Below are 22272 nucleotides of genomic sequence, written 5' to 3'. Positions count from 1 at the left end.
GTAAGATATTTCATGCAAATGGAAATGAGAAAAAAGCTGGAGTTGCAATACTTATATCTGACAAAATAGACTTTAAAATGAAGAACATATTAAAAGACAAAGATGGGCACTATATAATAATAAAGGGATCGATCGATCCGACAAGAGGACACAACCCTAGTAAACATCTATGCACCCAACATAGGAGCACCTAAATATATAAAACAGATACTGACTGACATAAAGACAGAGATCAACAGTAACACTATCATAGTAGGGGACTTCAACACACCTCTGACAATAAGGGACAGGTCTTCCAGACAGAAAATCAACATGGGAACAACAGCCTTAAATGACACATTGGACCACTTGGATCTAATCGATATTTTCAGAGCATTTCACCCCAAAGCTGCAGAATACACGTTCTTCTCAAGTGCACATGGAACATTTTCCAAGATTGACCATATGTTAGGCCACAAAACAAGTCTTGATAAATTTAAGAAAATTGAAATCATACCAATTGTCTTCTCTGACCACAGTGCTATGAAATTAGAAATGAACTACAGAAAAAAAACTGGAAGACACACCAATTCATGGAGGCTGAATAACATATTACTAAATAATGAATGGGTCAAGCAGGAGATCAAGGAAGAAATCAAAAGATATCTCAAGACAAACGGAAATGAAAACACGACAACCCAAAATCTATGGGATGCCGCGAAAGCAGTCCTAAGAGAGAAATTCATAGCATTGCAGGCCTACCTAAAGAAACAAGAACATCACTAATCAACAGTTTATCTTCACACTTAAGGGATCTGGGAAAAAAAAAAAAACAGCAAAATAAGCCCAAAGGGAGCACAAGGAAGGAGATAATAAAGATCAGAGCGCAAATAAATGAAATAGAAACCAGAAAAACAATACAAAAGATCAATGAATCCAAGAGTTGGTTCTTAGAGAAGATAAACAAAATTGACAAACTTTTAGCCAGACTCATTAAAAAAAAGAGAGAGAGGACCCAAATTAATAAAATCAAAAATGAAAGCGGAGAAGTGACAACAGACACCGCAGAAATACAAAAAATTTTAAGAAATTACTATGAGCAACTATATGCCAACAAATTTGACAATCTGGAAGAAATGGACAATTTTCTAGAGGCGTACAACCTTCCAAGGCTAACTCAAGAAGAAACAGAAAACCTGAATAGACTGATCGCCACCAGGGAAGTTGAATCAGTAATCAACAATCTCCCAACAAACAAAAGCCCTAGACCAGATGGCTTTACAAGTGAATTTTACAAAACGTTCAAAAAAGAATGATCACCTATTCTCCTCAAGCTCTTCCAAAAAATCCAGAAGGAGGGAAGACTCCCAAACACTTTTTACGAAGCCACTATCACCCTGATCCCAAAATCAGACAAAAACACCACAAAAAAAGAAAACTACAGGCCGATATCTCTAATGAATATAGATGCAAAAATCCTCAACAAAATACTAACGAACAGAATTCAGCAATACATTAAAAAGATCGTACACGATGATCAAGTGGGATTCGTTCCTGGTATGCAAGGGTGGTTCAACATCCGCAAATCAATTAATGTGATACACCACATTAACAAAATGAAAAATGAAAATCACATGATCATATCAATAGATGCAGGAAAAGCATTTGATAAAATCCAGCAGCCATTTATGATAAAAACCCTTAAGAAAGTGGGAATAGAGGGATCATATCTCAACATAATAAAGGCCATATATGATAACCCCACAGCTAATATCATACTCAACGGGGAAAAGCTAAAACCATTCCCCTTAAGATCAGGAACAAGGCAAGGTTGCCCACTTTCTCCACTTCTATTCAACATAGTGCTGGAAGTTCTAGCCACAGCAATCACAAGAAAAAGAAATAGAAGGCATCCAAATTGCTAAGGAGGAAGTAAAATTGTCATTATATGCAGATGACATGATACTATATATAGAGAACCCTAAAGACTCGACCAAGAAACTATTAGAGCTGATAGATGAATTTAGTAAAGTAGCAGGATACAAAATTAATATTCAGAAATCAGTTGCATTTGTATATACCAATAATAAAACATCAGAAGGAGAAATTTTAAAAAAATCCCATTTACAATTGCTCCAAAGACTATAAAATACCTGGGAATAAATTTAACCAAAGAAGTAAAAGATCTGTACTCAGAAAATTATAAGACACTGAAGAAAGAAATGAAAGAAGATACAAATAGATGGAAACACATACCATGTTCATGGATAGGAAGAATTAATATAGTCAAAATGTCCATACTGCCTAAGGCAATATACATATTCAACGCAATTCCTATCAAACTACCAACGACGTTTTTCACAGAAATAGAACATATAATCCTAAAATTTATATGGGACCATAAAAGACCCTGGATAGTCACAGCAATCTTGAGAAATAAGAACAAAGTGGGAGGTATAACAATACCTGACATCAAATTATACTACAAGGCTACAATAATCAAAACAGCAAGGTACTGGCATAAAAATAGACACATAGATCAATGGAACAGAATAGAGAGTCCAGAAATAAATCCATGTCTATATGGCCATTTAGTCTACGACAGAGGAAGCAAGAATGTACGGTGGGGTAAAGACAGTCTATTTAATAGATGGTGGTGGGAAACCTGGACAGACACTAGCAAAAAAATGAAGCTGGACCACCTCCTTACACCATATACAAAAATAAATTCAAAATGGCTTAAAGACTTAAATGTAAGATTCTGAAACCATAAAATTCCTAGAAGAAAATATAGGAAGAAATTTCACAGACATTACCTGGAGTAAGATTTTTACTGATATATCCCCTCACGCGAGGGAAGTAAGAGAAAAAATAAACTTGTGGGATTACATCAAACTAAAAAGTTTTTTCACAGCAATGGAAACCATCAATAAAACAAAAAGGGATCCTATGGAATGGGAAAAGATATTTGCCAATGATATATCTGATAAGGGGTTAATAGCACAAATTTATAAAAAACTCACTCAACTCCAAAAAAACAAACAACCCAATTAAAAAATGGGCAGAGGACATGAAGAGACATTTTTCTAAAAAGGGCATACAGATGGCAAACAGACATATGAAGAAATGCTCAACCTCACTAACCATCAGAGAAATGCAAATAAAAACCATAATGAGATACCACCTCACCACAGTCAAAATGGCTATCATCAGTAAATCAACAAACAACAAGTGCTGGCGCTGATGTGGAGACCAGGGAATGGTTGTGCACTGTTGGTGGGATTGCAGATTGGTGCAGCCACTATGGAAAACAGTATGGAGGTATCTCAAAAATCTGAAACTGGAACTACCTTATGATCCAGCAATTCCACTCCTAGGTATCTATCCGGAGAAATCTAAAACTCCAATTCAAAAATCTTTATGCACTCGTATGTTTATTGCAGCACTATACACAATAGCCAAGACATGGAAACAACCGAAATGCCCATCAGTAGATGACTGGATTAAGAAACTGGTACATTTATACATTGCAGTATTACACAGGAGTATAAAGAAGAAAGAAATCTTACTATTTGCAATAACATGGATGGACCTAGAGAACATTATGTTAAGTGAAATAAGTCAGACAGAGAAAGACAAATACCATATGATCTCACTTATATGCGGAATCTAAAGAAAAGAATAAGTGAATGAACTAATCAGAAACAGTTTTGGAGACATAGAGGAAAAACTGAGGGTTGCTAGATGGGAGGGGGTGAGGATAAGGGGGAAGGTGAGGGGATTAGAAAACAGTCGGTAACCACAAGATGGCCACGGGGTTTTGAAAATTAATTTGGGGAACGTAATCAATAATGTTGTGGAGATTTTGTAGGGTATCCGATGGACACGTGTCCCATTTGGGAGACCACCTCAGGGATGATGTAGATGCCTGATCACTGTACTGTACACCTGAAGCTGAACAATAATGAATGTCAACTATAATTTTATATATATATATATATATGTATATAGTTACAAGAAGCAGAGTACAGCATTAGGAATAGAGACAGTGGAAATGTAATGGCTCTGTGCTATATCAGAGGGATAGTGGATGGGGGGAGGGGGGTTCACACAGTGTGAGGGATATAAATGATAAACGTCTAAGTATTACTTTGTCTTGTGCACCTGAAACTAATAAAAAAGAAAATTGTGCATCCAAACAAAAAACAAACAACAAACAACAACAACAAAAACAGAAGCGTGGAGCGGTTTAGTAACTATCCTAAACTCACGTAACTAAATAGTGCAGCCAGGATTTAAACAGAAGCAGCATCATTCCAGAACCTTGACTGAACCACCATGCATACCACCTCTCAGCCCCTTCGGCCTAGAAAATAGAGGGTCAATTCAGAACCTGGCCATAGGAATCACTTCACAATCAGCTCTCTGCCTTACTCTTGAATCTTACTACACATGTATTTTCCTCGATTCCCCTTGCTCAGTGATGAATCTGATGTGTGTCCTCATTGCCTTTATACTTTATGAGAAAGCCACCTCATTCCTCAAAATGTAGACGCCACCTCACTAGTACAGTCGTCATGGATGTTCTTGCTGCCATGAGGCTGCCGAGTGACTTGCTCTCTCCAAGGTCTTGAGAGCGCCCGCATCTATAGCGTGGCATTTTCACATTATGTAACTACTCACCTATCTGTCCACCTCACCACAACCCTAGCACCTTCTAAATCTTTTTTTTTTTTTTGAGGAAGGAAAGGATGATGATGACGTCTGTGTGCTGAGTCAAACGCCAAACCATCACAGAACTGACAAAAAGCCTTCTTCACATTTGACTATGAAAGACAATTTCATTCTTCCCTAGATTTTACTGGCCATATGGGTCAATAGATCTGTGTCTAACTGTGGACTCTTCCAGGAACAGGAACTTCAGAGGGATTGTGCCTAGGAAAGGGGAGAAAGTCATGTTCCCTTTTAAAATGGCCCCTTGGTTCATCGCTCCCAAAAAATAAGGGCAAATCTCTGTCTTTAAACTTTCCTGTGTATCGCTTCTGGGCCTTTTGGCTAAGATCAAGTGCAAACTTTCCTGTGTAACTGAATGTAATTAACTGTGGCATATGCTTGGACTACCAAGGCTTTGGAGGTTGGGGCCTATTTCCCAGGCCTGCTGCCACCTCCCCTGGAGAAGCAGCTCAGGAGTTTACAGACCAAAAGAGAAAGCCCGCTAGCCTGGAGGAAGCAATACTTTAATGGGAATGAAGCCTGTGGCTGGACTTGGTCATAATAATGGACATTCTTAAGAGTAGGGTTGACAGATTTAGCAAATAAAAATTACAGGATGCCAAATATTGCATCGGAAATACGTATACTATGAAATTATTCACATGTGTGGACAAAAAAAGGGTTTCTATGGAAAGTAATCTCACAGGGCAATCCGATCATAAATTCCTACCTAGGCAGGTCATGGTGGGGAGTCATGCCCCAGGCATATAACTTCTTTAGTAAAAGGTTTATCTTTGCCTTACGCAAGCCCTGTCCATTGTTTCTGTGCATCCATGTTAACACACCTTTGAAATAAACTGTAACCACACTCAAGAGAGCACATACTTTTGTTAACTATCCTGTAGTCCAGTTCTCGCCTTGCTTTCTCCCACCTTCATGAAATCTTTCTTACATTCTCTCCTTGATTCTAAATGTATAAAAGAAGCTGCAAAACTGTTGTTCTCCAGAGCATTTGAGCTTTTGCTCCCTGGCATATGTAGTCACTTTGGCTGAAATAAATTTATAAAAGTTCTCTGCAGATTTGGATGTTCTTACATCAACAATTGTTTATCTGATATTCAAATTTAACTGGAAATCTTACATTTTATTTGGCAACACTACTTGAGAGTTCATTACTGCAGAAAACAGATATGGAAATATGTGATTTCTAGAACTGCTTACTCCTGTTATCACTGTTTCTGAACCCGCCTCACTTGTTATCACAGGCGTAATGAAAACTACAGGACTATCTTTCACCAGATACTTTGTTATCCTGTTCCTCCTGCAGATGACAGCACCAAGTGCAGGTATGACTCTCTCTCCTACCTTTTATGAGTCATGGCAACAACAAGTACGCCTAAAAAGGCAAGACACAAACGAAAGGGTCAAGGTCTTCTGGCCACTGTTCTTCAAGTGTAATTCATAAGTATGTAACGAGGATGTGTATAATAAAATCCATCTTATGGTTGGGGAAAAATTAATTAATTTGAATCAACAAGTCTTTATTATGTGCGTGGATTTGTTTTAGGTTCCAAGGAAAAGAAACAAATTGAGAAGACCTAACACTTGCCCTTGAAAATCCAATATTTATATTGAGGAGACATGATTTATTTACGTATCACTTACACAGTGAGGAAAGGGTCCAAGATATGGATCCATATTGGAATCCATGTGAGTTATCAGTACAGTAGGACCTCAGGTGAGGAAGCATGGACTAGACTGCTGGGAGCTTGACAGGTGATAAAAATTAGCGTTGGTAAGGGGATCTATGCAAAGCAGAAATAAATATAACTTATGTAGAGATAAATAAAAGAAAAGCCTGAGACAACAAATGGCATAAAAGATAAAATTTTCTAGCAAAAGTTGCTTGCTAAATGGCAGAAATCCTACTGATGGATATTTATTTAGCGTCTAGTCTTTCGCTAATAAAAGTAATGCTGCCACAAACATTTTGCACATGTTTTGAGCATACCTGTGAGTACATAGGCAGGAAATATTCCTATGAGTAGAACTGCTGGTCAAAGTTATGTGCTATTTTATTATAATATTGAAAATGTTATTCTGAAATACTTAGTAACATAAATTTCCACCAAAAGCACATGTCAATTTGTCAGGTAGTGTCACTATTTCAGATATTATAGGTATCAGAGCTTTTTTTTTTTTTTTTTTAATTTATTGGGGTGACAATTGTCAGCAAAACTACACAGATTTCAGGTGTGCAATTCTGCACCACATCATCCACAAATCACACTGTGTGTTCACCACCCAGAGTCAGCTCCCCTTCCATCACCATATATTTGATCCCCCTCACCCTCATCCCCCACCCCCCAACCCCCTTACCCTCTGGTAACCACCAAATTACGTTCCCCAGATTAATTTTCAAACCCGTGGTAAGTATCAGAGCTTTTTATCTTTTCCAAAGTTACAGATGAAAAGTTAATCTCATAGTGATTATATTTTACCTTTTGAGTATCTTTTAAAAAAGTTGTATTTCTTTTTCTCTGACCTGCCTGCATATGTCCTTACTCCATGTCTCCTTTGCACTGTCAATCTTTCTTTTGTTTTTTAAGAAGTCTTCAATATTAGGAATTAAATTTTGATCTGTTATACCTATTTCACATGTATCTGACTAGTTTATAGCTCAATTCATCGACTTGTTAATTATATTTTTGATATACAGAGGCTTTTTTGTCTTGACTTTTTATTTTACTTTGTGGATTTAAAGTCCACCCCTCACCCCCCGCCAAGTTCTCCTTTTTCTCTTCATTGACTTTTTAAATTTTACTAGACTTTATTTTCTAGAGCAGTTTTAGATTTACAGAAAAATTGTGCAGAAAGTAAATAAAGTTTCCACATAACCTCATTCTCTCTTCCTTTCCCTTCTCTCAATTTCCCCTCTTATTAACGTCTTACATTAGTGTGGGACACTTATTACTATTAATGAACCAATATTGATAAATTATAATTAATAAAGTCCAAGTTTACATTAGGGTTCACAGTTGGTGTTGTACGATTCTCGGGGTTTTAGCAAAATGTTGTGTAAATGAGCCCAAATGACCTCTGTATATCGGCCCCATGTTGCTTACTTCTTTAAAGCAGCCTGAGGTCCATTAGCTCATCCAATTTTAAAATATATCACAAATAAACATATTTGTAGCTATTTAATGACTATCTGGTTTGTATTCTGTATCACACTTCACTCAACATCTGCTAGCCATAGATAAGATAAACCCTGTAGCTATAAAGACCCCAAGCCACTGTTTCCCTTCGGAGCTCTCAACTTTCGCTATGCTGTGGAGTGACACTGTAGACTCACATGACTCCTCTGCAGCCTGTCTCTCCCCTGGGAGTTCCCTTGCCCTCCTCCTCCCTTCTGGGTTGGGTTCCCAGGGCCTATACAGGGTCTCAGGCTGGGAAGACTGCCATCTATGCAACCCTGTCAAGAGCGGCTCCACTAAAAGCTTATTGTGTGCTACTGCCACCTTGTGGGCATATCCTTTTCCTTTAGCCCTGAAATCCTCAAATTTACCAAATAAATGCAAAATGTTACATACAGAGGGTGCCAAAAAATAGTATTCACATTTTAAGAAGGGAAAGCTATATTAAAATTGTAATGCTCAATATATACTGATAACAAAAGATGAATACAAGTCACGTTTGAGTTCTGCAATTACAAGAGGTGCTCAAAGTGGTTACCATCAGCGTCCAGACACTTCTGATTACGGCGAACTGCTGCTTGAGCAAAGTGTCCACTCATCTACAGTTTTTTGGCACCCCAAGTATGCACCATTACAGTATCATAAAGAATTATTTTACCACTCTAAAAATGCCTATGCTCCACTTATTCATCTCTCCTTTCCCGAAGCCACGGCAAACACTGCTCTCTTCACTCTCTCCATATTTTTGCTGGACTCTTTTACTTAGCAATATTGAATTTAAGGTTCTTCCATGTCTTTTACCTTTTTAAAAATTTTTAAAAATTAATTTATTTTCCAATTAGAGTTGACATACAATATTATATTAGTTCCAGGTGTACAACATAGTGACTAGACGTTTATATACCTCACGAAGTGATCATCCCAATAAGTCCAGTACCCATCTGATACCATACATAATTATCACAATATTATTGACTATATTCTCTATGCTGTACTTTACATCCCCGTGACTGTTTTTATAACTGGCAATTTGTACATCTTGAAGTCTTTCTCTTTTTCAACCATCTCCCCAACCCCCCATCTGGCAACCATCAAAAGTTCTTTGTATCTATGAGCCTGTTATGTTCTGTTTGCTCATTTATTCTGTTCTTTAGATCCCACATATAAGTTAAATCATATGGTATTTATCTTTCTCTGTCTGACTTATTTCACTTAACATAATACCCTCTAGGTCAGGGGTGTCCAAACTTTTTCCAACGTTTTTCATCAAAGGCCATATGCAGTAAAATACACAAACAGCCGGGTCACTCACTCGAGGTGAAGTACGTATTGCCTCACCTGGTTTATTTAAATAAACTAAATATATTTTTGGAATTTTCTGCGGGCCAATTAAAAATAGATCGCGGGCCGCAGTTGGCCCGCGGGCCGCAGTTTGGACACCCCTGCTTTAGGTCCATCTATGTTGTCACAAATGGTAAGATTTCATTCTTTTTATGGCTGAGTAATATTCCAGTGTATATATGTACCATTTCTTCTTTATCCATGCGTCTATCAATGGACACTTAGGTTGCTTCCCTATCTTGGCTATTGTAAATAATGCTGCAATGAACATAAGAGTGCAATATGTCTTTTTGAATTAGTGTTTTGGATTTCTTTGGATAAATACCCAGAAGTGGAATTGCTGAGTCATATTGTAGTTCTATTTTTAATGTTTTGAGGACCCCCCCATACTGTTTTCCACAGTGTCTGCACCAATTTACAATCCCACCAACCGTGCACAAGTGTTCCCTTTTATCCACATCTTTACGAACACTTGTTTGTTGATTTATTGCCGATAGCTATTCTGACCGGTGTGAGGTGATATCTCATTGCGGTTTTGACTTGTATTTCCCTGATGATTAGTGATGTTGAGGATCTTTTCATGTGTATTGGCCATCTTGGAGCTATGTCCTCTTTGGAGAAATGTCTTTTCAGGTCTTTTGCCCATTTTTTAATCGGGTTGTTTGGGTTTTTTTGTCTGTTTGTTTTTTTGGTGTTAAGTTGTATGAGTTCTTCGTATATTTTTGGATAGTAACGTATTATCAGATGTATCATTGATTTGATATAGTCACATTTGTTTATTTTTTATTCTTTTTCCCTCGCCCAAGGAAACATATCCAAATATGTATGCTAAGAGAGATGTCAGAGAATTTATAGCCTATGTTTTCTTCTAGGAATCTTATGTTTTCAGATCTTACATTTAAGACTTTAATCCATTTTTTAATTTATTTTTGTATATGGTGTAAGAAAGTGGTCCAACTAAATTTTTTTTTAACGTACCTCTCCAGTTTTTCCAATACCATTTATTGAAGAGACTGGCTTTACCGCGTTGTATATTCTTGCCTTCTGTGCCATAGATTAATTTGCATATAGGCATGGGTTTATTTCTGGGCTCTCTATTCTGTTCCATTGACCTACGTGTCTGTTTCTATGCCAGTACCACGCTGTTTTGATTACTATTGTCTTGTAGTATAGTTTGATATCAGGCAGCTTGATACCTCCAATTTTGTTCTAGTTTTTCAAGATTGCTTTGGCTATTTGGGGTCTTTTGTGGTTCCATATAAATTTTAAGATTATGTGTTCTAGTTCTGTGGGAAATGCCTTTGGTATTTTGATAGGGATTGCATTGAATCTGTAGATTGCTTTGGATAGAATGGATATATTAACAATGTTAATTCTACCTATCCATGAACATGGTAGAGTCTTCCATTTATTTATATGTTCTCCAATTTCTTTCTTCAATATCTTATAGTTTTCTGAGTACAGGTCTTTTACCTCACTGCTTAAATTATTCCAAGGTATTTTATTCTTTTTGATGTTGTTGTAAATGGGATTGCTTTCTTAATTTCTTTTTTTGATAGTTCATTATTGGTATACAAAAATGCAACCACTTTTTGAATATTAATTTTGTATCTTGCTACTTTATTGAATTCATTAGTTTTAATAGATTTTTGGTGGAATCTTTAGCGTTCTCTCTATTTAGTATCATAGCTGCAAATAATGACAGTTTTACTTCTTTCTTTCCAATTTGGATGGCTTTTATTTCTTCTTCTTGTCTGATTGCTGTGGCTAGGACTTCCAACATACAGAGGGTGTCAAAAAAAGTATATACACGTTTTAATAAAGGAAAACTACATTAAAATTGTAATACTCAGTATTTACCGATAACAAAAGATGAATACAAGTCAAGTTTGACTTCTGCAATTACAAAAGGTGCTCAAAGTGGTTACCATCAGCGTCCAGACACTTCTGATTATGACGAACTACTGCTTGAGCAATGCTAACCAAAGTGTCCACTTATATACATTATTTTGGCACCCCAAGTATTTTGAATAAAAGTAGTGAAAGTATACATCCTTGTCTTATTCCTGGTCTTAAAGAAAAAGCTTTCAGCTTTTCATCATCAAGTATGATGTTAGCTGTGGGTTTGTTGTATATGGCCTTTATTATGCTGAGGTACATTCTATCCCCACTTTACTAAGAGTTATTTTTTTAAATCATAAATGGATGATGGATTTTGTCAAATGCTTTTTTCTGCATCTATTCATATGATTGTATGATTTTTTTGAAGGAAAAGCATAATAGTATTTTATTTTATATTTTGTAGTCATTTGTTGTTTTAATATCACTTCACATCTGTCAGAATGGCCATTGCCAATAAATCAACAAATAACAAGTGTTGGCGAGAACGTGGAGAAAAGGGAACACTTTGTGCACTGTTGGTGGAATTGCAAATTGATATAACCACTATGGAAAACAGTATGGAGTTTCCTCAAAAAGATTAAAAATAGAACTACCTCATGACCCAGCAATAAACATCACTCTTAGGTGTTTATCCAAAGAAATCCAAAATATTAATTCAAAAAGATAGATGCACCCCTATGTTTACTGCAATACTATTCACAATAGCCAAGATATGGAAACAACCAAAATGTCCATTGATAGACAATTGGATAAAGAAATTGTGGTTCATATATACAATGGAGTATTACTCTGCCATAAATAAAGAATGAAATCTTACCATTTGCAACAATATGGATGGACGTAGAGAGTATTATACTAAGTGAAATAAGTCATACTGAGAAGGACAAAGACTATATGATTTCACTTATATTTGGAATCTAAAGAATAGATAACAAATGAATCGTCATATAATTTTTTTTTTAGTCTCTTTGTTTTTATCCTTCATATTGTTTATGTGATGTGTCACGTTAATTGATTTGCAGATGTTGAACAAAACTTACATTTTAGGAATAAATTCCACTTGATCACTATGTGATCTTTTAAATGTGAATTCAGACTACTAATATTTTGTTGAGGATTTTTGCATCTATGTTTATCACAGATATTGGCCTACCATTTTCTTTTTTGTAGTCTCTTTGTTTTTGGCATCAGAGTAATGATGTTAGCCTTATAAAATGAATTTGGTAGTCTTCCTTCCTCTTCAATTTTTTGGAATAGTTTGAGAAAGGCAGGTATGAATTCTTCTTTGAATATTTGGTAAAATTCACCTGTGAAGCCATCTGGTCCAATACTTTTGTTTGTTGGCAATTTTTGATTAGTGATTCAATTTGTTAGCCATTATTAGTTCCTTCAGATTTTCTGTTTCTTCCTGAGTATATCTTGGCAGATTGTATTTTTCTAAGTATTTATCCATTTCTTCCAGGTTGTCCAATTTGTTGGCATATAATTGCTCATAGTATTTTTCTTATAATCCTTTGTATAATATTTCTGTGGTGTCTGTTGTCACTTCTATTTCATTTCTGATTTTATTTATTTGGATCCTCTCTCCTTTATTTGTATTGATCAGCCTGGCTAAAGGTTTATCAATTTTGTTCATCTTTTCAAAAAAACAGCTCTTGGTTTCATTGATCTCATCTATTATTATTTTTAGACTGTTTTTTTCACTCTGAACTTATTTTTTTTCTCTACTTACTTTGTTGCAAATGGTAAGATTTCGTTATTTTTTATGGCATATAATCATTCATATGATCTTTCTTTTATTCTGTTCTTTAGATTCCAAATATAAGTGAGATCATATGGTATTTGTCTTTCTCAGTCTGACTTAATTCACTTTGCATAATACTCTCCATTGTATATATGTACCACAATTTCTTTATCTAGTCATCTATTGATGGATATTTTCATTGTTTCCATATATTGGCTATTGTGAATAGTGTTGCAGTAAACATAGGAGTACATGTATCTTTTCAAATTAGCATTTTAGATTTCTTTGGATAAATACCCAGGAGTGATGTTTATTGTTGGGTCATAAAATAGTTCTATTTTTAATTTTTGGAGGAAACTCCATACTGTTTTCCATAGTAGCTGCACCAGTTTGCAATCCCAGATAGGTAGCAGTTTTCTCAACAACAGTAGTGGAAACTGTGTTTTCATATTTCTTAATGGAAACAATTTGATGAACTACCATTCAAGTACAAAATTAAGCTATTTTCAGAAAAACAAAGAATTAATCCTCAATAAAGAAAGATTAAAATTGATATAATCTCAAAAAAGTAATTATGAACGATCACTACAAATTTGTTCTATTAAGCTAGCAATGTTAGTGAAGTGGACAGTTTTATGTAAAACCAAAAAAAGATTGTTTGCAAAATTGTGCTCAAAATATAGAAACCATTCTATATCAATGGTCACTTGAGTTACAAAGAGGGAGAAAAATATCTTATCAAAGAACTGTTCCAAAACAAGCTTACTCCTTTCAAAATTTTAGAGTTAATTTCCATGTTTTATGAGGAACTCAAGAGGATAAAGAAAAATAGGATTTTAAATAATATAACAATGACCATAGAATCCTGATATCACAATCTGACAAAGGAATCTTAAAAAATAGATAAATTTCATTTATGGGTATAAATTTAAAGCTGTAAATAAAATATTAAATCAAACTCAGCTACTTGTTTAAAGTAACATTTATCAATTTTTACATTATGTTGATCACCAAATTACTAAATTTTATTGTTATCAAAATTGTAATATAATATTTTATATCAATAATCTTAATCAGAAAAAAATGGTTCAGTTTATAGTAAAAATTTTGGATATGTTTTAACATCCATTATATTTTCTCCTCTTTGTCTCCTCCTTCTTTATTTTATTATAACTTCATCTTTATTTTATGCATCCTTCTTCTCTTCTTCTTCCACAGTTGTCAATTCTTTAGTCTTTACTCATCCACATTAATTTGTGTCAACTTGTCAATTTTTATGAAAAAAAACCTCGAGATATTGGAACTATACTAAAATTACACATTATTGGGGGTGGGAGATTTGAAACTTTTAAGGAATTGATTCTTCCCATTCATGAACATGATATATAATTTTTTATTTATTTAATATTTATAAGCTTAGAATATTGCATTGCATATTGTAACTTCCTAATATATTTTAGCAATTATTACTATGATAATCTTAGCAGTATCTGAACTTAAATTTCTTCCCTAATATGTTATTAAATGAGTTGTGTCCAAATGTAAAAAACATTTTTCCGGTATGCAAATTCTCTGGCATGTGACACTTTTATTGTCATATTTAAATAATTCTGTATTCAGTCTTCCCATATGAATCTATAATGCTGCAATGTGAAATACAAAGAAATCAACTTAAAATGCACACATGAATAAATGAACATATTTTGTTCCGTATCTCATAAAGGTTTAATATACATCCAAGTCTTATTTTCTCTTTCAATGGGTTGTATGGCACGTGCCTTTCTGCTGTAGGGGACAAAAAGCTAAGAAATTCATTTGGGAGAGATAAATCGTGACTTAGTATACTTTTACCCTTCTAATCCAAGGTTAGAATCCCCCACCAAAAGTGTGAGAGAACATAGTCTCACTGGTGCAGAATATTGCCCACAATGAGATTTGATGCAGTCTGTTAGAGTGACATATAATCCTTTGAGGGGTACAGGGACAACATCTTTTTATAAAAGCCCTATCCAGAGAGCAATTTTTGAGTTCTAAAGGGATGAGAAGAGAAATCTGTCAGGAGCTAATGTCAGTGTGGATTTCTGCAGTCTGAACAAGAATGGTTGGTAGTTGGCTTGAGGCTAATAGAAAGAACAAGAATAAAGATTACAAATTGTTTTTGGAGAAGGTGTTATTTGCCTGTGCAGATCAGTCAGCCTACGTTATTTGATTAAGCACTTTGTGAGTGCAGAGTCCTTTGTTAAAAATGGAGCCTGGTGGCATACCCTTTTTAACCGGTCTCTGTTTTTCTAGTTTTTTGAAAATTTCATCTTGAGCTTATTTAAAAAGAATCAAAGAAAAGGGAAAATTAGGAGCCTCTGGCTAGATATTAAAATAGTAATGCTGTCCCATAGGTGGTATTTGTAGGGGATGTTAAGAACACATTGATACCTAGAGAGGTAGGAACACAGATTATCCTTAATGAGTCAAGTTAGAAAATGAATGTGGCATTATTAGAAACAGAAATATATGTGTGTCTGTGTGTGTGTGCAACATATATATATATATATGTATATGTGTTGTAAGTGTATAATATATGTATATGTGTATAATATATATACACACACATACAATACATATACATACATACATATATATGTATTTATACAGTAAATAAATGTGGCAGAATGGCCTCCAACACCTCACTGAAACATGTAGAAGTCTGCGTGTGCGTGTGTGTGCATGTGTGTGTGTGTGTATGTGTATGTTATATTAAAATACAAGGCAGGACCTGGCTCATTCTCTCACTGTTTGTTTACCATCTCCCTTCCTAGGACAGTTCACAGTGACAGGCTCACAGGGGCCAATCTTGGCTCGATTGGGTGGAGTAGTTGAGCTCAGCTGCCAGCTGTCCCCACCACAAAATGTGGAACACATGGAGGTACGCTGGTTCCGGAACCTCTACACCAAACCTGTTCACCTGTATAAAAATGGTAAAGACCTACATGGAGAAACTATCTCCAAGTACGTGGAGCGGACGGAGCTCCTGAAAGAAGCTATCGGAGAGGGTAAAGTGACCCTCAGGGTCTTTAATGTCAGTGTTGATGATGATGGGCAGTACCACTGCTTCTTCAAAGATGGTGATTTCTACGACGAAGCCATCACAGAGGTGCAAGTCACAGGTAAGGATGGATCCTCAAAGGGATTCTCAACCCATCTGAGACTGAGTATTAGGAAAATTCTCAGTGTTTCTGACTATTTTCATATTACATGGTTTGCTAAGCAAGTTCAAATTCATGCATTTAATCTTTGAACTGAGAAGAGTGTAGTATTAAGAATGCAAATTATATCTGTATATATTACCGTTATCAGCAAGAACTGTTTTCCCAGGTTCACATACACTGTAAAGCCTGAAAAGTATCAACAGAATCATTTCAGGATTTATTGCTATCCTTTTAATTATTTCTGACTACACTTTAATGAAACCTGACTCTATAAACTACCCAAATTACAATAGTCTCCGTAACGATAATTCTTATTCCCATTTCTCCCTCACTCAACTCACTGACTACTTAGTTCCAGACTAATTTTCTTAAATCTATTTCAAAAAGCCTTATCTACAATCTCCAGTGTCCTCCAGTATATCTGACATATATGTGCTGTATGCAGATATGTAATATTTAAGCCAATCACCTCACCCGGAAGTATTCTGAATGTCAAAGACGGGTGGGGAGATGGAGGACTTGAAGTAAACAGGCAGCCTTCACAAATGGAGGGCACTAATGTAGGTTCTCACACTTAACATTTTTATTGGGTATTATAACACTCAGTTGTATTATGTAGACCCGGGCTATCCAGTATGACAGCCATAGCCACATGTGGCTGTCGAAATTTATATTTAAATTAAGTAAAGTTAAAAATTCAATTTTCAGTCTCACTGGCCAAATCTCAGGTGCTTAATAGTCTCATATAGAAAATAACTACTGTACTGGACAGCACAGATATCAAATATTTCTATCATTGCAGAAATTTGTACAGGACAGAGCTATTCTAGAGTAACACTTTAAATCTCTTGTTCTTTCTCTGCCCACACGTTAGGCAAGTCTTATATCTCAGGAATTGTCCTGAAATGTTTCAAAAACTAGTTTGTTTTTTAACTGATATGTACTGCTTTATTTTTTATAATATTAGTATATTACCTATTTACTGCAAATACTTATATGCAACTAACATACATATTAAACTCGTAATTAAAATTGCAAATGCATTTATGTTATTTACTTATAAGTTGTTATGGCAGCTTAAACGTGACTAATGATGAAGATACAAGAAAAAAACATGAAGCTACCAATTCAAGAGGACTGAGATCTTGATTGTTTTGTTCATTATTATATCCATGGATCTAACCCCGTCTCCTAGATTTAGTAAATAAGCAATATTTCTGAACGAATGAATAAATGAAACAAACAGGCATTTCCTCCCCGGACTTGTATTTGGTATATCATAACCCTTCAGTCCGGTGTATCCTGTTTCCCTTGTGATTCGTTTGTAGTGACACTCAGATCTCCACAGTGCCTGCCTATCAGTGAATCTAAGAGCACAGGGATTAGGTTGGGGAGGGAGCTTTTTTTTCTGTTTCTTTTCCCTTTTTCTTCACCTAAAAATACTGTTTTCCCCCATTCTTTCCAACCAGCTACAAGCTTAGAAATACAGATTCTTTTGCATCCTCCTACTATCAAAGGTATTTTAGTGGAGTGTAATTCAGCAGGTTGGTTCCCACAACCTCAAATGGAATGGAGAGACAGCAGAGGAGAGATCATTCCACATGCATCAAAATCCCATTCACAGGATACAGGCAAATTGTTCAACATGAAGATGACCCTTCTCCTTAAAAGAAGCTCCCAGGGGAATGTCACTTGCTACCTTCGAAACCCTGTAACTGGTCAAGAGGAAAGGACAAACATTGTCCTATCAGGTGAGATCTGTGTCTTTGTTCTTCAAATGTTGGCCGTTGTCATAAAATATAAACTAAGGAGAAAAATTAATATACTTTCTTCACTTGGTTTCTAGGATATTACATTCTCTGGGCTTTATTCATCATCTCACTCATTTTCTTTCTTATTCTCTTCTGCTACTTTATCTTTTTCACTCTACCGTCTTCATATAGGAGTTCCCCAGGGCAGAGTCTTTGTACTTTTTTTCTCTTGTCTTAATTCCCTTTCATGGCTTTAAGTACCGTCAATAGAGCAATGGCTCCTCAAATGGTATCTCCTACCCAGACCTCTCTCCCAAACTGTAGTCTCATCTCTAAACTCACATTTCAATGTGGGAGTCTAATAAATATCCCAAATAAAACACATCAATCACTAAACCCCCAGTCACCTCCTGAGTTTTATAACTTACTGCCTTCCCAATCACACTTCATATTCTCAGTTTCAAAGAACGAAATTTTTGAAGTCATCCTTGACTCCCATCTTTCTTTCATATTCTATGTCACATCAGTCAAAAGATAATACTAGCTCTACCTTTAAAATATGCCCAGATCTCACCACTTCTCACCTTATTGCTGTCATCCAAGTCTGAGACACTCGCACCCATGGTGTAAATATTGGCAATAGCATCTGAAATGTTCTCCTGTTTCTATTTTTGTCCACTCTGGTATACTATCAACATATAGATAGGAGAACCCATTTAAAACATGGGGCATACAGCATCATCCTTTGTTCAAGACGCTGCAAACGTTCCCCATTTTATTCAAAATAAAATGCCCCACAATGCCCGGCACTATCCGTGCCCCCATTGCCTATCTGTCCTTATCCCCTGATATTCTCCTTTATGCACCCTAGTTTAGTCACACGGACCTTCTTGCTGTTTCCAAACCATGCCAGACTTGCTCCCACTTTGGGGGTCTTTGCTCTAGTTGCTGCCTCCTCTCTGAACACTGTAATTCCACTAAATTCCCTTATCTCCTTCAAGTCTATGCTCAAGTCTCACTTTTTAAATAAGAACTACTTAGACCAAACAACTTGGAAAAATGCAGCCTGCCCCCCACTAATTGGGATTCCCTATCTCCTTACCTTGCTTTAACTTTTTAAACATAGTATTGTCACCTTTTAGCCTTCTATGTAACATATTTATAGTGTTTATTGTCCTTTACCCATCTCCCTCTCTAAAACATGAAGGTAGAAATCTTTGTTGGTTTTATGTACTTGATATACCCCAACTGCTTCAAGTATTGCATGGTGCATAGTAAGCAATAAATATCTGATACTTGAATGATCAAAATAAAACAAATAAGTGTCTTGTTAACTGCTAAGTAAATATGTTTGTATTTGTGTATGTCTGTGAAATTAGTGTTGTAGCCAGATGCTGAAAGGGATATTCTACTTCAAGAGTATTATCGTAGGAGTAAGTCCCTTATAGGTTTAACAATTTACTACTTTGAGATTATTTTTGTGTTTATTTGCTCATTTAACCATCCAGAAAAAAAAGCTTCATATGATGGTTGTGTCAGAAACAGCAAGGCACTTCTATCAGACAAACAGTTACAGGAGAGAAAGACAAAACTATCTACCTTCTACCCCCAAAGTTCATAACAGGATATATATGTAGAAAACAAAGAAAGAAAATGGGTAAAATCCTTGTTAACTTATTTACGACTTCACTAAATAACAAGAGGTGTATTTTCTGAGTTAACACTTTCCTGAAGTAGATGTGCACTTCTTAAAAGCATGTTTTAAGAGAATTGTCATGAACACAAACTTTGGGGATCAGGTTAAAGTTCTGGGAAATAAAAACATTTAAGGGAGATCTTATTTTCTAGTCACTGAATGTCAGAAAACATGGATAAGATTCAAAACTTATGATAAAGAAAAGATTATCATCAAAATTTAATCTTACTTGCTACTCTGTCTCTGTCTGACTTGTGAGCTGACAAAGCTCTTTTTCAACTCACTGGGTCTCAGGGTGGGGGAGTTCATCTGGATATAGGATTAGCTCCAAAGTCATGGGGTTTCCAATCCCGTGAATTACATGGAGAAAAGCTCCAGCTCAATCCAAATTCCTGCCACACCAAACATACCCAAAATTGTGAGCAGCAGAATTTGTGATTGGCTCTCTTGGATTCATTTCCTTGTATGTAATGGCATGTTCTAGGTGGAGTACAGAGTTTTCTCTGGGAAGAAAGATATCAGATTCCCAAACAAAATGATGGGTGTCCATGCTTAGTATGTGCAAATCAGCAGGCCATAAAAGATGCTTGTTCACATGAATAGAAACGGAGGAAAGTTTGCATAAACCTGTGTCTCTAAATGTATTCTGAAGCACAATGCCAGACCCAGTGAATATATTGGGAAATTCAGAGCTGCACGTATACTGATTATTTAGACAAAAGGCCTGAAGGACTGAGTTTTGTCTGAGGGTTGGTGGGAAGAAACTATCTCTGCCTCTTCCCCATTAGTCAGGGAGAACGTGAGCTAGAACAAATGGGAAGAAATGGGGTGAGGGAGTAAGCTTCCTTCACTCGCCTTTGTTCCTGTCTCAAAGAAATGACACCTGGCTCACGCTCTTTCTCACTTCTCACCCACCCAATCATAACTCTCTCCCCAACTAGCTTTAGTCTAATATCTCAAGGTCATGGGGTCTTGAATGGAAACATACTTTGAATGAATCATCATTACTGGTTTTGTGGGTCCAAACACTCCAAGTTTCCTAAGTGGTGAAATCTGCAGCTCTCTATTTCAGATGAATTTTTTCCATGGAACATTATGTGGATACTGAATCTGAGCCTAATTCTGGGTGTGCTGTTGACGTTTATAATGGTGCCCAGTGTCGATCTACATTGCAGATTGCAAGGTGAGTAGGTCTGACGGATGGAAGACGCAAAGTGGGGATGGGGGAGCTACAGTAAGTCTAGTTAACATCCATTACGAAACATAGTTATATAGTTTCTTTTTCTTGTGATGTGAACTTTAAAGATCAGCTCTCTTGCCAACTTTCAAATATGCAACGCAGTATTATTAACTATGGTTGTCATGTTGTATGTATCCCCATGACTTCCTTATTGTCTAGCTGTAAATTAGTATCTTTTGACAACCTTCAACCATTTTGCCCATCCCCCACCACCGCCTCTGGCAATCACCAATCTGTTCTCTGTATCTATAAACTTGGTTTTATTATTATTATTATTGTTATTATTATTTTAGATTCTACATATAAGTGAGATCATATTTGTCTTTCTCTTTCTGACTTATTTCACTTAGCATAATGCCCTCAAGGTCCATCCATGTTGATACAAATGGCAAGATTTTGTTCCTTTTTATGGTAAATAATATTCCATTAGAATATTATATGGAATAATATTCCATATATATTGATATCATTGTATATATATTGTATACAGCATTCTAGTGTGTGTGTGTGTGTGTGTGTGTGTGTGTGTGTGTGTATGTATCACATTTCCTTTATCTATTCATTCATTGATGGCCATTTAGGTTTTTTTCTATATCTTGGCTATTGTAAATAACACTGCAGTGAGCATGGGTGTGCATATATTTTTTTGAGTTAGCGTTTTCATTTTCTTTGAATAAACACAGTCATACTCCATTTAATGACAGGCATGCATTCTGAGAAATGAGTCATTAGGCAATTTTGTCATTGTGTGAATATCATAGAGTGCACTTACATTAGGAGGTGTACTATACACCGAGGCTAGATGGTATAGCCTATTGCTCTGTAGGGGAGGAAAAAAATCATTTTTCCTCTACCCTTCTGGGTTCTTGGCTGAGACATCCCTGTAATAAAAAACAGATTAACAGGAGCAAAGCAAACCAAAGTTTAACTCTTTCACTGTGTTAATTGATTTCAAGGTGTTTTTTTTTCAAAATGTGTCAGAAATCCACAAAAAAAAGCCCCAAAAGTTGACATTTTGACTATTTTATGTATTTAATAATAATAATTTGAACTGTTTTGTATATAAATGACATTATTTTTATGTATAAAAATTTCCTATTTTTATTCATTCTTGAAAAACACAAAAACATAGAAAAATGTACATCTGCTTTCCTAAACTTCCTTTCTGGAAGTTTCCATCCACAGTCAGCAGATGGAAATATTCATTCGGATCTATCCGACTGTTGTGGCAAAAGGGTTAATAACATGTATACCTCCTCTATACAAGCAAGAGACCCAGGAAAACTGAGTGACTCCCAAATAGTTGAAGCCAGCACCTTAAATACCATCTTCAGCTGACGACTAAAGAAGGTGTTGGGGGTAAGGAGAGTTACTTATGGGAGGTTACCTGGAAAAACACAGTAAACATGGGTAAGGTTGGTAAGCATATTTAAGTTATTGTCTTGTGTATTGATAACAGTTTCTAGAGATAAGGTCATCCCTTTCTTTCTGGTACAACTAGGGAGG

General features: G+C 35.8%; 1 protein-coding gene across 1 annotated transcript in view; it reads left to right on the top strand.

Moving 5' to 3' along the window:
• The window catches only part of LOC117026581 (putative selection and upkeep of intraepithelial T-cells protein 1 homolog), a 38897-nt gene that overhangs the window by 7594 nt on the left and 9031 nt on the right, over positions 1 to 22272 (top strand). The window contains exons 2-5 of the mRNA XM_033113388.1: positions 5958 to 6038; positions 15690 to 16037; positions 17549 to 17830; positions 20599 to 20709. Of these exons, the coding sequence (XP_032969279.1) occupies positions 5963 to 6038; positions 15690 to 16037; positions 17549 to 17830; positions 20599 to 20709 (817 nt within the window). The 5' untranslated portion in view covers positions 5958 to 5962. The remainder of the gene's footprint in view (positions 1 to 5957; positions 6039 to 15689; positions 16038 to 17548; positions 17831 to 20598; positions 20710 to 22272) is intronic.

The sequence above is a fragment of the Rhinolophus ferrumequinum genome, chromosome 9 (assembly GCF_004115265.2).
Source record: "Rhinolophus ferrumequinum isolate MPI-CBG mRhiFer1 chromosome 9, mRhiFer1_v1.p, whole genome shotgun sequence".
NCBI lineage: Eukaryota > Metazoa > Chordata > Mammalia > Chiroptera > Rhinolophidae > Rhinolophus > Rhinolophus ferrumequinum.
The sequence above is the reverse complement of the archived record's forward strand: the minus strand, read 5'-3'. Positions and strand labels throughout refer to the sequence as shown.